The sequence below is a fragment of the Drosophila simulans genome, chromosome X (genome assembly GCF_016746395.2).
Source record: "Drosophila simulans strain w501 chromosome X, Prin_Dsim_3.1, whole genome shotgun sequence".
NCBI lineage: Eukaryota > Metazoa > Arthropoda > Insecta > Diptera > Drosophilidae > Drosophila > Drosophila simulans.
In genome coordinates, this window is record NC_052525.2 from 8567950 (window position 1) to 8580826 (window position 12877).

Sequence of the window (12877 nt, forward strand, 5' to 3'; positions counted from 1 at the left end):
TAGAATAACATCGATCACAAAACACAGATACCCGTTACTCTGTTTCAATAATAAATTAAAAGTTTAGGTTTATTTCCATATTGAGCCAATTATTTTTGAAATTGTTACCAAAAAACTGATTATTTTAGGACGGAAAATCGCAAAAACATCGTTTTTGAAGGGGTATTTTAATCATAACTTGGCCAAAAATTATCATAAACATAAAAGATTGGGTAAGGGGTAACATCATCAAAATTTGCAAAAAATGGCAAAAAAATAAAATTTCCATTTTTGAATACAGTTCGATTCAGAATTTAATTACGAATTCAACGATGTATAACATTCCATATTCAGACAATTATTTTTTAAGTTCTGGCCTAAAAACTGATGATTTTATAACCGAAATTTGAAAAAAGGCTTTTGGTAAAAACTTGATTTTAGAAACGGTAATTTCGTCATAACTTCGCTAAAAATTGTCATAAAGATGAAAGAATAACTGTTTTGAGCAGCTAATACCCAATACTAACTATCCATAACATTTTTTGACGGACTTAGTAAAATTCATTTTTGGCCAAATTTTCGCATTTTTGGTAAGGGGTAACATCATTAAAATTCGCAAAATATCTTCAAAAAATAGAATTCCCATTTTCGAACACAGTTCGTTTGGGAATTTAAATACGAACTCAACGAGATATGGCATTCCATTTTTGGACCATTATTTTTAAAGTTTGACAAAAAAGAGTAACGGGTATACACGAAAACGATTTCACACTTTGAATTGTTTGATTTTTTTTTGGTGTGCATGCTTAATTTTAAAATTAAAATTTATTTTCCAATAATGTTACATTCAGTTTGTTAAATGATTTCGGTAAACGCAATTGATTGAATTAAGTTTTGAATTTCTTAGCGACACATCAGTTTGTTCGTCTTCTGTGTGACAAATATATATAGAGTGATTCTGGAACTAGGACATTATTATATTATTACGTGTTATGCACTTATCCCTTTAGTTCTTTCCTATGAAGCAGGCGGTGCAAAGCAAGCTATTCGGGTCGAAGGAGATTGTGGCGTTGGCCTGTGCGTGGTGCCACGAGATCTACCACAACAAGGAGGCCTGTTTTAACCAGGCCAAAATCGGCGAGGAATGTCGTCTGGGTGAGTCGTCTGTCCCCCATTACCATCCATCCCATCCATCCCCTGCCCTTTTTTTCTTGATTAATTACGTGACGTGCATGCAAATAAATTGCGGTCCGTTAACTTAATTAAGATTTGTGCATTAAAACCGAACCCTTTAGACCTCTTGAGGTCCTTCCTTTGCATGTCCTTTCATTTTCCATTCGTTTTCCATTCGTTTGGTTTGGTGGCTAAACAAATTGTGGCATAGTTTCAGGAATCCCTCAAGGGTCAACCTTTTATTTCGTTCTGTGTAAATACTTTGTTTTTGAAGGGAAAAGTCAACAGGGATCACCATCAGCAGATACAAATTAGTTTAGAAAACAAATCGTTGACAGCAGCATTCAAATAATATTTTGAAAAGCAAGTTCGAGAAAAATATCATTTCAAATGCTGTACAAAGTTCGATTAATGGCTGGATGACATTAATCAAAACTTTAGCAACTCAGCAGATTAAAAACTTGCCAACAGTTGAGAGTCTCAAGTTTAAGTTCCGGTTGAGCAACGTTTACTTTGTATTCCATAAAAATAGTTGCGTTTTGCAACATCTTATGCCACAAATAGTCGCCTCAAATATCCAGGGAGCTAAGCTATTTGCAATTAATGTAATTGCAGCAAGTGCCAACGTGCCACCTCAGCCACTGCTGATGTTTATGTAAAAAAAGAAATAAATGTGAAAATACAAAGTTAGATAGAAATTCCTCTCCTGACAACTGTGTGCAACTATGACAATGATGGCCGTGTGGCAGTGTGGCAGCTGGGGCAAGTTAACCGCTTCCTGTTCACGTTTTTGTAAAGTGTCTCAATGAGCATCTTGTTAACACACTCTCCCTGCCACAGACACCATTACGTATACGCCCCGAGAAAAGGACATAGACAGGACATGGACATAGACGGAGGACGCAGACCGGAGATGAGGACACAAGACACTACGAAATAGAATTACGAGGGGGCGACGGCCGTTGGGTTTGAGGTCCTTTGTCTGCCTGAACTGGGCTCGCATCCTTTTGAGCTGCCTTTGGCCAAGTTGCGGCACTCATAATTGCTCTTTGGTATGCCGGTTATGTTGGGGCTTCAATTTCTCCCATCCGATTTACACCCACCCGCCCCTTCGAAGGTGGCAAATTAAATTTAGTCGCCTGGCAATTCTTAAACACTTTGCACACACAATTGGCCTTGGTAGCCAGAAAACCTGGTCATCTATTATGTGCAAACTGGGTTAAAAGGAGCGTAAAAGTAACATTTTTCGAAAAATAAGTGAGTTTATTGTTACCGATGTTTTTTGTCTCATAGGAGCATCAACAAATATTCTTGGGAATAATGGAATAACCTTATATACTCGTCTGCCAGTGCAAAATCCAAACTCAACCCTCTGTTTATCCTTCGCAGGCAACTATGCGCCCATCATTGTGCCGCCATCGTGGATTGTGAAGCTGCCAACCAAGGGCAACTTCAAGTCCTCGATACGCGTGAGCAACAAGAACAATGCCGCATCGGGATCAGGAGGTGGCGGTGCTGGTGGCGGTGCCGGAGGCGGTGGTGGTGGTGGGGGCAAGAGCAAGAAGCAGACGCAGCGGCGACAGAAGGGCAAGGAGGAGAAGAAGGAGCCGCGAGCGTTCATTGTGAAGCCCATTCCATCGCCGGAGGTAATCCCGGTCATTGTGTTTATTAATCCCAAATCGGGCGGCAATCAGGGCCACAAGCTGCTGGGAAAGTTCCAGCATCTGCTCAATCCGCGCCAGGTTTTCGATCTTACGCAAGGCGGGCCCAAAATGGGGTGAGTATATATATAAATAAATATTTGTATATATTTTTCAATATTTTTCAATATTTTCCTCTATTTCCTTGCAGCCTGGACATGTTCCGCAAGGCGCCCAATCTGCGGGTGCTGGCTTGCGGTGGCGACGGCACCGTCGGCTGGGTCCTTTCCGTCCTGGATCAAATCCAACCGCCGCTCCAGCCAGCTCCGGCGGTCGGTGTCCTGCCGCTGGGCACTGGAAACGATCTCGCTCGCGCTCTCGGATGGGGAGGGGTGAGTAATCTTTTATGCTACCCAAACATGATACCCTTTACCACATTTCAAATTTAATTGATACTTGAGCAGAAAGAAGTAACAATTCAATTGAATTTGAAATATTAAGAAACTAGTTAGTTGTAAATTTTACATTTTTGGTTCTGCCAACCGTGCGTATGAGCAATATTATTTCGAATCGTAAAAAATACTCATACGCCGCGTTGGCCACAACTCGTGAAAGCCTAAATTCTTGAGTAGAATAAAATAATGGTAAAACAATAAAAACATACTGGGTCAAAAGTGTTCTTAAAAGATTGATACGATAAATTGTTAGAACCATTTCTGGTTTATACAAATAATTCCGATTAAAATGCCGTGTGCAACTGTAAGTATAAGCTTTCTTTTATGGTAAAAGTAGTATACTTGTATTAAAAAACCATACCGTAAAAAATCATATATGCTTACAAAAATCTTTGAGTAGAAAAACGCTTGTCTCTATTACTTACTAGTATTAAATATTAAATACTCTTCAGCGATTGTAGAAATTTTGACGGCATTTAGTTATTTAACTCGTATTCATTTGTAGTTACTGTAATTTAGACCTAATATTGCTTTGAATCATTTCACATAAAAGCCTCAATAATTTTAAAGTCTATTTTCTTTCAGGGCTACACGGACGAACCGATCGGGAAGATACTGCGCGAGATCGGGATGTCCCAGTGCGTGCTAATGGATCGCTGGCGGGTGAAGGTCACGCCCAACGATGACGTCACCGATGACCATGTCGATCGCAGCAAGCCCAATGTCCCATTGAACGTCATCAACAACTATTTCTCCTTCGGCGTGGACGCGCACATCGCCCTGGAATTCCACGAGGCACGTGAGGCCCATCCGGAGCGCTTCAATTCGCGCCTGCGCAACAAGATGTACTACGGCCAGATGGGCGGCAAGGATCTGATCCTGCGCCAGTACCGCAACCTCTCCCAGTGGGTGACGCTCGAGTGCGATGGACAGGATTTTACCGGAAAACTGCGCGATGCCGGCTGCCATGCCGTGCTCTTCCTAAACATTCCCAGGTGGGTACCAACTTAAAATCGAAGTAAGTGATTTCAAACTAACTCATTATCCTTGCAGCTATGGCGGTGGCACCCATCCATGGAACGACTCCTTTGGCGCCTCCAAGCCATCGATTGATGACGGACTGATGGAGGTTGTTGGCCTGACCACCTACCAGCTGCCCATGCTACAGGCTGGCATGCATGGCACCTGCATTTGCCAGTGCCGCAAGGCCAGGATCATCACCAAGCGCACCATTCCGATGCAGGTGGATGGAGAGGCATGTCGCGTCAAGCCATCGGTGATCGAGATCGAGCTGCTCAACAAGGCACTGATGCTCTCCAAAAGGAAGCACGGACGCGGCGATGTTCAGTGAGTGTTCGCTGCGGGATTATATATTACCCACGAACTACTAACCAACTTGAATTTTCTATGCACTTAATTGCAGAGTGAATCCCCTGGAGAAGATGCAGCTGCACATCTTGCGCGTGACCATGCAACAGTACGAGCAGTATCACTATGACAAGGAGATGCTCCGCAAATTGGCCAATAAGCTGGGCCAAATCGAAATCGAATCTCAGTGCGATCTGGAGCATGTGCGCAACATGCTCAACACCAAGTTCGAGGAATCCATCTCCTATCCAAAGGTCTCACAGGATTGGTGCTTCATCGACTGTGAGTTATACTTACCATAATCCTTGATATGTTTATTCAATGCAATCCCTTTTAGCCTGCACCGCTGAGCACTACTTCCGGATCGATCGTGCCCAGGAGCACCTGCACTACATCTGCGACATTGCCATCGATGAGCTGTACATCCTGGACCACGAGGCGGCCACCATGCCGCAGACTCCGGACCAGGAGCGCTCCTTTGCAGCCTTCTCGCAGCGGCAGGCGCAGAACGAGCGGCGCCAAATGGATCAGGCCCAGGGCCGCGGCCCGGGCAGCACCGGTAGGATCCTGTTAGCTGGCTGCTGGCCACCGGGGGCGGGACTGGCCAATCGTACCGCTCGTACCACTGACGAGCTGCCGCTCCAGGAGCGCCTAACGCTCTACCAGCAGCAGGTGGCCGAGCAGCTGCCGTACCAAGATAGGCGCATGTTCCTTCACCTCCACTTCCGCAAGCGTCGCGTCGAGATCTGATTTCCATCGATCTTGGAAACCACCCGAATCCTACCACCATTAACCCACCCACAGAACACCCAACAATCCCAATCCAAATTCGAGGGGGGAGCGGAGTGGAGGGGTGCCAGTTGCAGTCGGGCCACCTTTTTTTTCGTTGCATTGCATTTTGTTTATGGTTAATTGTGTCTTGCATGTCTAGTCACTAACATTAACACGCTGAGAAATGCAGTTGCGGTTTAAGTAATGCACTCAAAATATGTTATAAATATAAATATTAGCTACAAATGTGAATTCAATGTTTTTAAAACAATAATAATTAAAAAGAAGCTAGTTCTGTGCTATTATTTTGACCGCAACTGTGCGCATCACACCTACGTACAACCACATAAACACACATCCGCTAAAATTGCAAGTCTTTAATTGCGAGGAGCCGAATACAGCTTAGTCCTTGCCACGATCGCATGTGAGTAGAGCATTAAATACGAGCACTCCTGCAACTATCTGGTATATAATCCCGGCTTACATCAACAGTTAACCGTAGCAAGGACCAAACCGTATTCGTTACGATCCCATCCATCCCAAACAACCAAACTAGCAACTAACCAACCAACCAAACAACCAACCAAATAATACAAATATACCGAAAAACACTGAAAATATATGCGGGTAGGTTTGATGCCATGCAAATTGTGCTCTGGTAGTTTGTACTTGTTGTGTACTTGATTTATAGTTACTTTAGTTGTGATCCACTTACTTCGATTGCTTACTAACAATATGTGAATCTCTTTTCGAATTTACACACAACAAATATATACATATATACACACATATATATATATATATAAAACACACTACAAATTGAAACATACTAAAAACACACAAAGATGAGGATTTGCAAATTGGCTCCAAGCCCATAAAAGTGATGAAGTGGAAGAGGTAAAAAAGCGTCCCCCCAATTCGTTCAGCATTTCATTCAGACTCCATGCGAAGAAAAGAGACCAATAGCTGTGGCCGAACCGAGCGAGACGGCATTAGTAATTCAAAATTTTTGTTCACATGGAGCGATCTCTCTCTCTATATATATCTCTCTCTTTCTTTCCATCTGCCAATTGGCTTTTTTCGCAGCTGTCTTGCTCGTTTGGTAATACGTTTTCGCTTGCTTGCTCTCTCTCTCTTTCACACGCTTTTTTCATGGTCCACGGTATATCCTCCATCTTTCACACACTCGCCCTATCTCTCTCTCTCTCTATTCTCAGCATCTTTCCCTCTTCTTCTTAATTTAATTGAAATAATTTTATAATTATCCTAATTTCTGTACAATGTGGTATAACTTTTGCATGCAGCAACAAAGATCGTTTATTCAGTTTCAACGAAGATGTTTTTGGTTGTGGATTCAGGTATTCCGTATAACTATCCGTCTCTTTCTTTACTCACTAGACTGTCTGTTATGGCTATCTCTGTCTGTCTCTCTCTCTCTATTTAAATTTGTCTGTCCTTTTTTTCCGTCTTTATCTCTCGTATCATCGACATTTGAATTGATCGAATAAATCTTAAACCGAACTGATGCTTGAATTTTCTTTTTATTTTCTCTACTTTTCCATGCACACACAAACACACCAACACACATGCCAAAACGCTATTTCTCACACACACACAAACACACTCGAAACGTTTAAATAATAGCCCTATACTGGAGCAAACTTCCGATGCCATACTACTAGCAGCCCAGAGCGGCGATCTCAATATGGTAGCTTAACTCTTCCAACAAAATATGATTATATAGTTAACCCTTAGCTAAACACTCAATTGGATATTAAGTGGCTTTGTTAACACGCGCATTTGCAACACTTTCTTCCAGTTACGTGCACTACATGAACAAGGATACTCACTACAGTCAGTGAACAAGAACGGACAGACGGCGCTGCACTTCGCCTGCAAATACAACCACAGGGACATTGTCAAATATATCATAGCGAGCGCCACACGACGCCTCATCAACATGGCCGACAAGGAGCTGTAAGTCCATCAAGTTGCCCTTCTCATTTGTAACCTCAAGATATATACTTTTAAAGTAATGCATTCTTGTGGTTTGGGGTCACCACCTTTCGGTATATCAGTACAGAGCTTTAGTGAAGTTCCCCCTAAGTTGCAACCCTATTACGACAATTTAAGGAACTCAATTTCTTATCTCTTTAAGTGGACAGACGGCGCTTCACATTGCCGCCGAGCAGAATCGCCGCGACATCTGCGTGATGCTGGTTGCCGCCGGCGCCCATTTGGACACCCTTGACTCCGGCGGAAATACGCCCATGATGGTGGCCTTCAACAAGAACGCCAACGAGATAGCCACCTATTTGGAAAGTAAGCAGGGGACGCAGCCCGTCGACGGCTGGCTGGACGACTAGACGAATCAACCATCACAAATCGCCGCAGGTCCCCTCTCCAAGTAGAGCAATCGCTAGACAAGCTTACTTATTCAAACATCAGACATTTAAATGAAAAAAGAAAAACCCGATAGTCACAATATCACAATATCAGTAAATCAGTAATCCGAAAAACAAGAACGTAATTTTAACATTGCAAATTTCTCCTTTCTATGCCAATCGAACAAAACAAAAAAACAAAAACCTACAAAATGGATAATGTCTTGTAAATAACTGAAACGAACAAATATCAAATCAAATCAACATTCCACGAAACTCAAATGCGATGCCGCTTAGGTCAAGAGCGTTTTATGCATCTGGAGAAGCAGACCCGGATCTAAGTGGAGCATTCAGCGGAAGCATTCACCATACGAAATAATATTAATGCATAATGATAATGGCTTTTTTTTGCAACCTTTTTTTTTGTGTTAGCATGTACGAGAGAAATCTAATTTAAACTAAGCAAGGAAAATACACATACACAGACAAACACTCAACACATTTTTAGCGCGTAAGTGGGAGAGATCAGATGGTATGGAATTAATTAATTTATTGTAATGAAAAGCTAGCAAAACGATAGGCAACATTTGTCCGAAATTTCAATTTTAATTAACTTTCGATAGAACGAACAAAAAAATACATAGTATATACGTTTAATGCAGCGAATGCAAACGGAAATTCGAAATTCATTTGTTTCTCTTACCGATTGATTAACGATAAATGATTATATTGTGATATCTAAATTAATTAACGTATTGGACTAGAGAGCGAGAACGAGAGCAAATAGAAATTGATATTAGCAAAGGGCATTTGCTGTAATACTAACTGAAGCAAAAAAGTTGAAAACGAAAAAAAGAAGCAAGCAAAAACACACACACAGAGAGACACACTAAGCAAATATATAGTCTATATATTATATATATATATTTAATTAAATGTACTTCTTTTGGAATTCAAACTAGGCTAAGTGAAAACTTGAATACTCTTGTCAAATGAAAAATGATTGAAAACGGCAGAGCAGCAGCACGATTAGAAGAGAGACGCACTAGACCCCAAGCGGCTATGGCTCTCTCGCTCAGACAGAGGCACACACACACACAAACACGCAGACACACACACACACTCAGTCCCGATGCACAGACTAGGATGCACAACCCCCATAGATATACCACCCACTTTACCTTCACCCCAAAGCAAAAACAAAACCCTCAGCGTTTCAAACCGAAAGACTTGGGCCGATCAATGGCGTCCACCCCCCAAAAACTAGGTAACCTGCCCCGGGAAAAAAAGAGAGAAAAAAAACCAAAAAATAATAGATTTTAGGACGGGGTCAGGCAGCCACAAAGACTATCTTAACTATCCTATATACTACTACTACTATATTCCGAACTCCTTAACTTTAAACCCTCGTAACACAAAGCAACAATGGAACAATGAACACGAGCACTTGTGGCGTACGTAATACGAATCACACTTAATATATGTAGACACATGCATATTTTATCAGCTAAAGATTAATGTAAAACCACAATATTATATAGCCTTTAATCAAACCATATATGTATGCTATGTACAGTAGAGGGATATTCTATTTTTTCTATTCATTTATATTCGATTTTTTTTTCTCAGATTCCAAATTTTGAAAATAATTATAATCAACAGTGTCGAGTCAATTACGTTTACCGCGATTCCCTTAAAACATTTTTACGGCTTAGCTAAACTTAACGATTGTAGCGATAAAACGAAAACGATGAATGATAAATCTCACAATCGATTTATAAGGCACCCAAGAGCGATTAAGTATCGATCACCTTTACGAGGCTGGGCCGAATGCAGCCCTGCGCCCCCGCCCGACCAATCGCAATCGCGGCTCAGTTCCTGGAAAACCATGGCTCTGGCTTTCGGATCTCCGTAGTCGGTTTGGATCCATCGGGAGCCATCGGGGGCCATCGCCAGCATTCCACCCATCCCGCCCCCAGAGCCACTTCCGGTCACGGAGGTGCGCCTCCGGCGTGGGTAATCATGTTTTGGATTGCACACACGAGCAAAAATTAGTGTTAACTACACAGCACACACCCCCACACCCACACACACACATCCACATCGTAGACTGTCGCAGCTGGTGTCGAAGTGTCGCAAACCACGATTTTCGATTCGGGCTTTGCGGGATCTCGGGCATGCTGCCTTTACGCCCCATAAGACGTGCCACCCATTGGGCAACCGGAATCCAAAATCGTAACACCAATCCACACCGCCTGCGGCAACTAATGAATTCTTCAGCTGCGGTCAAAATATCAGGCGATTGTTTATTTCAAAAATAAAGGAAATTATATTGCATTATAACTAGCTTTGAAAATTATGAAAAGATTTATACGAAACTACAAACCTTAGTGCTAATTTAACTTTGAACATATTATTGTATATTGTATATCTTGTTTAATTTCTTCATTCAAGTTAAACATTTTACTTGTTCGTTTATTTACTTTTTACTTTTATTATTGAAAATTGTAATACTTTTTAAACACACGCCACAATGGCGATCGCAGCTGGAAATCCATATGCAGTAGAGCAGAATTGAGTAAGGAATATTTAGCAATTGACAATCTAGAGATTTTATAGCAAATGAGCCGAGCAGAAGGCCGATGAAGCGTTTGCTATCCCCCCTAAAACCATTCACTATGAACCAAAACTTAAAAAAAAAACAAAACAAAACTCTGAGAAACCCGATAATCAATAAGAAATTCAAAGTAAAACCAAAACGATTTGGTTAGTTTTCGCAATTTGCTATATAGAAAAAAGCTTCAAAGTGAAATTGTAGTTGAAGGATTTAAGCGGGAAGGCGGAATAAGTTAAGTGTCACCGAGGAGAGTGCTATCTATCGATCTAGACGGACTAAATGCTAAATGGTGAGAGATGAAGAATTAGTAGAAAGTTAATACCGACGAGGGCTAAAATGCAGAAAATGGCTAGCCAAGTGTCACAGCTGTTCGGAGAACAACCGGGTCCAAGCCAAAACTATGGATATATTTTCGTGCATTTTGTAGAAGTTGAATATCCACAAGACACTGAAAAACACAAGGATACACGCCACACACACACACACACAGAGAAACAGAGAAACAGGATAACACTAAATGGAAACACTTACTGCATGATGTGTACATAGGAACAACATAGATGCTATATATATATGCGAGTATATATACACATATATATAGACATACATATATAGTATATATTTTTTTCGAATTGTTTAAGTGAAACTTTTGAACAAAATATGGAAAAATGAAACGCAAGTCTTATGAAATCCTAGCAAGTAAGGCAAACCAAAATTGTAAAGGTCAAGATACAGAAATGGATGGAGGAACGATATACCTAAAACAATGCCTAACTGTACGATAGTAAGCATACTGAATATATATATATTGATAACGTAATAAAGCGGAATATATGTGTAAAAGTAATCTATTTATTTACACCAACAACACCCCTGTAAATACACAAATTCAGTTTTCTACCGATTCCCAAACTCCCGCGTTTCATTTCGATCCTCGCCCAATCCGAAACTTTGAACAGACAACGACTTTGGATTCTCCCTTCCACCTGGATATACACTATATATATACATATATATACATTTAATTATTAACTTACGCAAGTCTGAAAGTATTTCTATCGAAGAGTTCTAAACTGCTTAACTGTAAAGTGTACATACATATACCGAATTACAACCACTCACAGATCCTATAAACTATATTTATAGATGTAAGAAAGTCCCACACACTATTGATAACCATCCCCATTACTGTATGTATATGCCTATTAAATATATATATATATATCTACTTTTTTTGAATTAGTCACTAAGCATAGACAACATGAATTACTAAGTACGATATGCACTGCAAGCACTGAGGAATTTGATTCAATTTTACTTAAGACAAACGAAAAGAGAAATTGAAATAGCATTTAGCAAACCTAACGGAAAATCAAAAAAAAAAAAAAAACAAAAAAAAAACAGAATTAAATAAGAGAATCTCCACTTTCTGGGATAATAATTAAAAATTTAATATTAATTTTTCGAGCTACATCGGAAGAGAAATACCGACAAACAAAAAAAACTGTATTCGCTTGAGGCAATTGTGTGGGAAAGTCGAGAACGTTTAGCATCTGGATTGGCTATGCAGCATTCGTATGTTATATACTTAGATACCCGAACTCACAGATACACACAACACACAAACACACACACACACATACGAATATTAAATAGATGTACAATAGTTATATAGACTCATTCGCATCGATCCTTTAAGCCATAGTCTATCCTGTTAAGCTCTCAACCAAAATTGTAATTTTCGGAACCGCAAAAAAAATGAACCCCAACGCTCAGCTACGAGTTTCTGTTTCTGTTTCCAAGTGCAACTTTCAAAGAATTGTAAAAAAAAATAAAATAACACTTTACGCTAGCGAATCCCAAAAATATTTGGACAAACGATCGAAATCATCCACAAAATTGCTTATAATATGAATTTTCTGACTCTCTCCTAAGGGAAAATAAAAATTTTTTTTGGTATTTCAAACTCAAAAACATTGCGTTTTTCTTTCGGGCGGGCTTGCATAAAAATATTCACATACTTTTGGGCTTTCTCAGCTACAAGTAAAGGCAAATTCCGGTGAGTCACGTATTATCAGGAAATTAAGTACTTTATTAGAATATTATAATCACAGCATATAGTCGGAAATGGAAATAAGTCATCAGGGTAAGTTTGAAAGATACAAGTGTATGCATCTGCATTCCACAACTTTGAAGTCATTCGTAAGCGAAGCTTAAACGAGCTTTAAAATGAACACGAAGCTAGTACAAGGGGCTGCATATTTTATTTAACAATGAATAAATAGTTTAAAATTAAATCTTTTTAGCTAAAATTGTCTGAAAGTCAGCTGGCTTCAATCAGTTCAAGTTGGGGCAAAAGCAACCTACTCAACTTGTTTTTTATGCATTTTTTACAAAAAAATATTTAAAATTTTGGTGATCATATTCTATCCACTGAGTGGAGGTTGGTCGAAAGCGACCCTGAGTTTTTTTAAAGAATGTTTTTCAATT

At 40.2% G+C, this 12877-nt stretch overlaps 1 protein-coding gene and 1 long non-coding RNA gene across 25 annotated transcripts in view; one reads left to right on the forward strand and one right to left on the reverse strand.

Annotated features, from left to right (window-relative positions):
- Positions 1–12361, forward strand: part of LOC6725491 (eye-specific diacylglycerol kinase) — a 110819-nt gene extending 98458 nt beyond the window's left edge. For 9 of the 19 annotated variants that reach the window (XM_039296896.2, XM_039296893.2, XM_039296894.2 and 6 more), the window contains 12 exons: positions 990–1134; positions 2542–2929; positions 3004–3184; positions 3818–4242; positions 4301–4594; positions 4671–4897; positions 4953–5174; positions 6232–6283; positions 6691–6744; positions 7031–7094; positions 7206–7363; positions 7545–12361. In XM_039296896.2, the coding sequence (XP_039152830.1) occupies positions 990–1134; positions 2542–2929; positions 3004–3184; positions 3818–4242; positions 4301–4594; positions 4671–4897; positions 4953–5174; positions 6232–6283; positions 6691–6744; positions 7031–7094; positions 7206–7363; positions 7545–7752 (2418 nt within the window). In that variant the 3' untranslated portion in view covers positions 7753–12361. Of the gene's footprint in view, positions 1–989; positions 1135–2541; positions 2930–3003; positions 3185–3817; positions 4243–4300; positions 4595–4670; positions 4898–4952; positions 5811–5878; positions 6035–6231; positions 6284–6690; positions 6745–7030; positions 7095–7205; positions 7364–7544 lie in introns of those variants that run through there. The other 10 variants (XM_039296883.2, XM_039296884.2, XM_039296892.2 and 7 more) reach the window with 7 other exon arrangements.
- The window catches only part of LOC27209327, a 118420-nt gene that overhangs the window by 85458 nt on the left and 20085 nt on the right, over positions 1–12877 (reverse strand). The gene's annotated exons all lie outside the window — the stretch shown is intronic.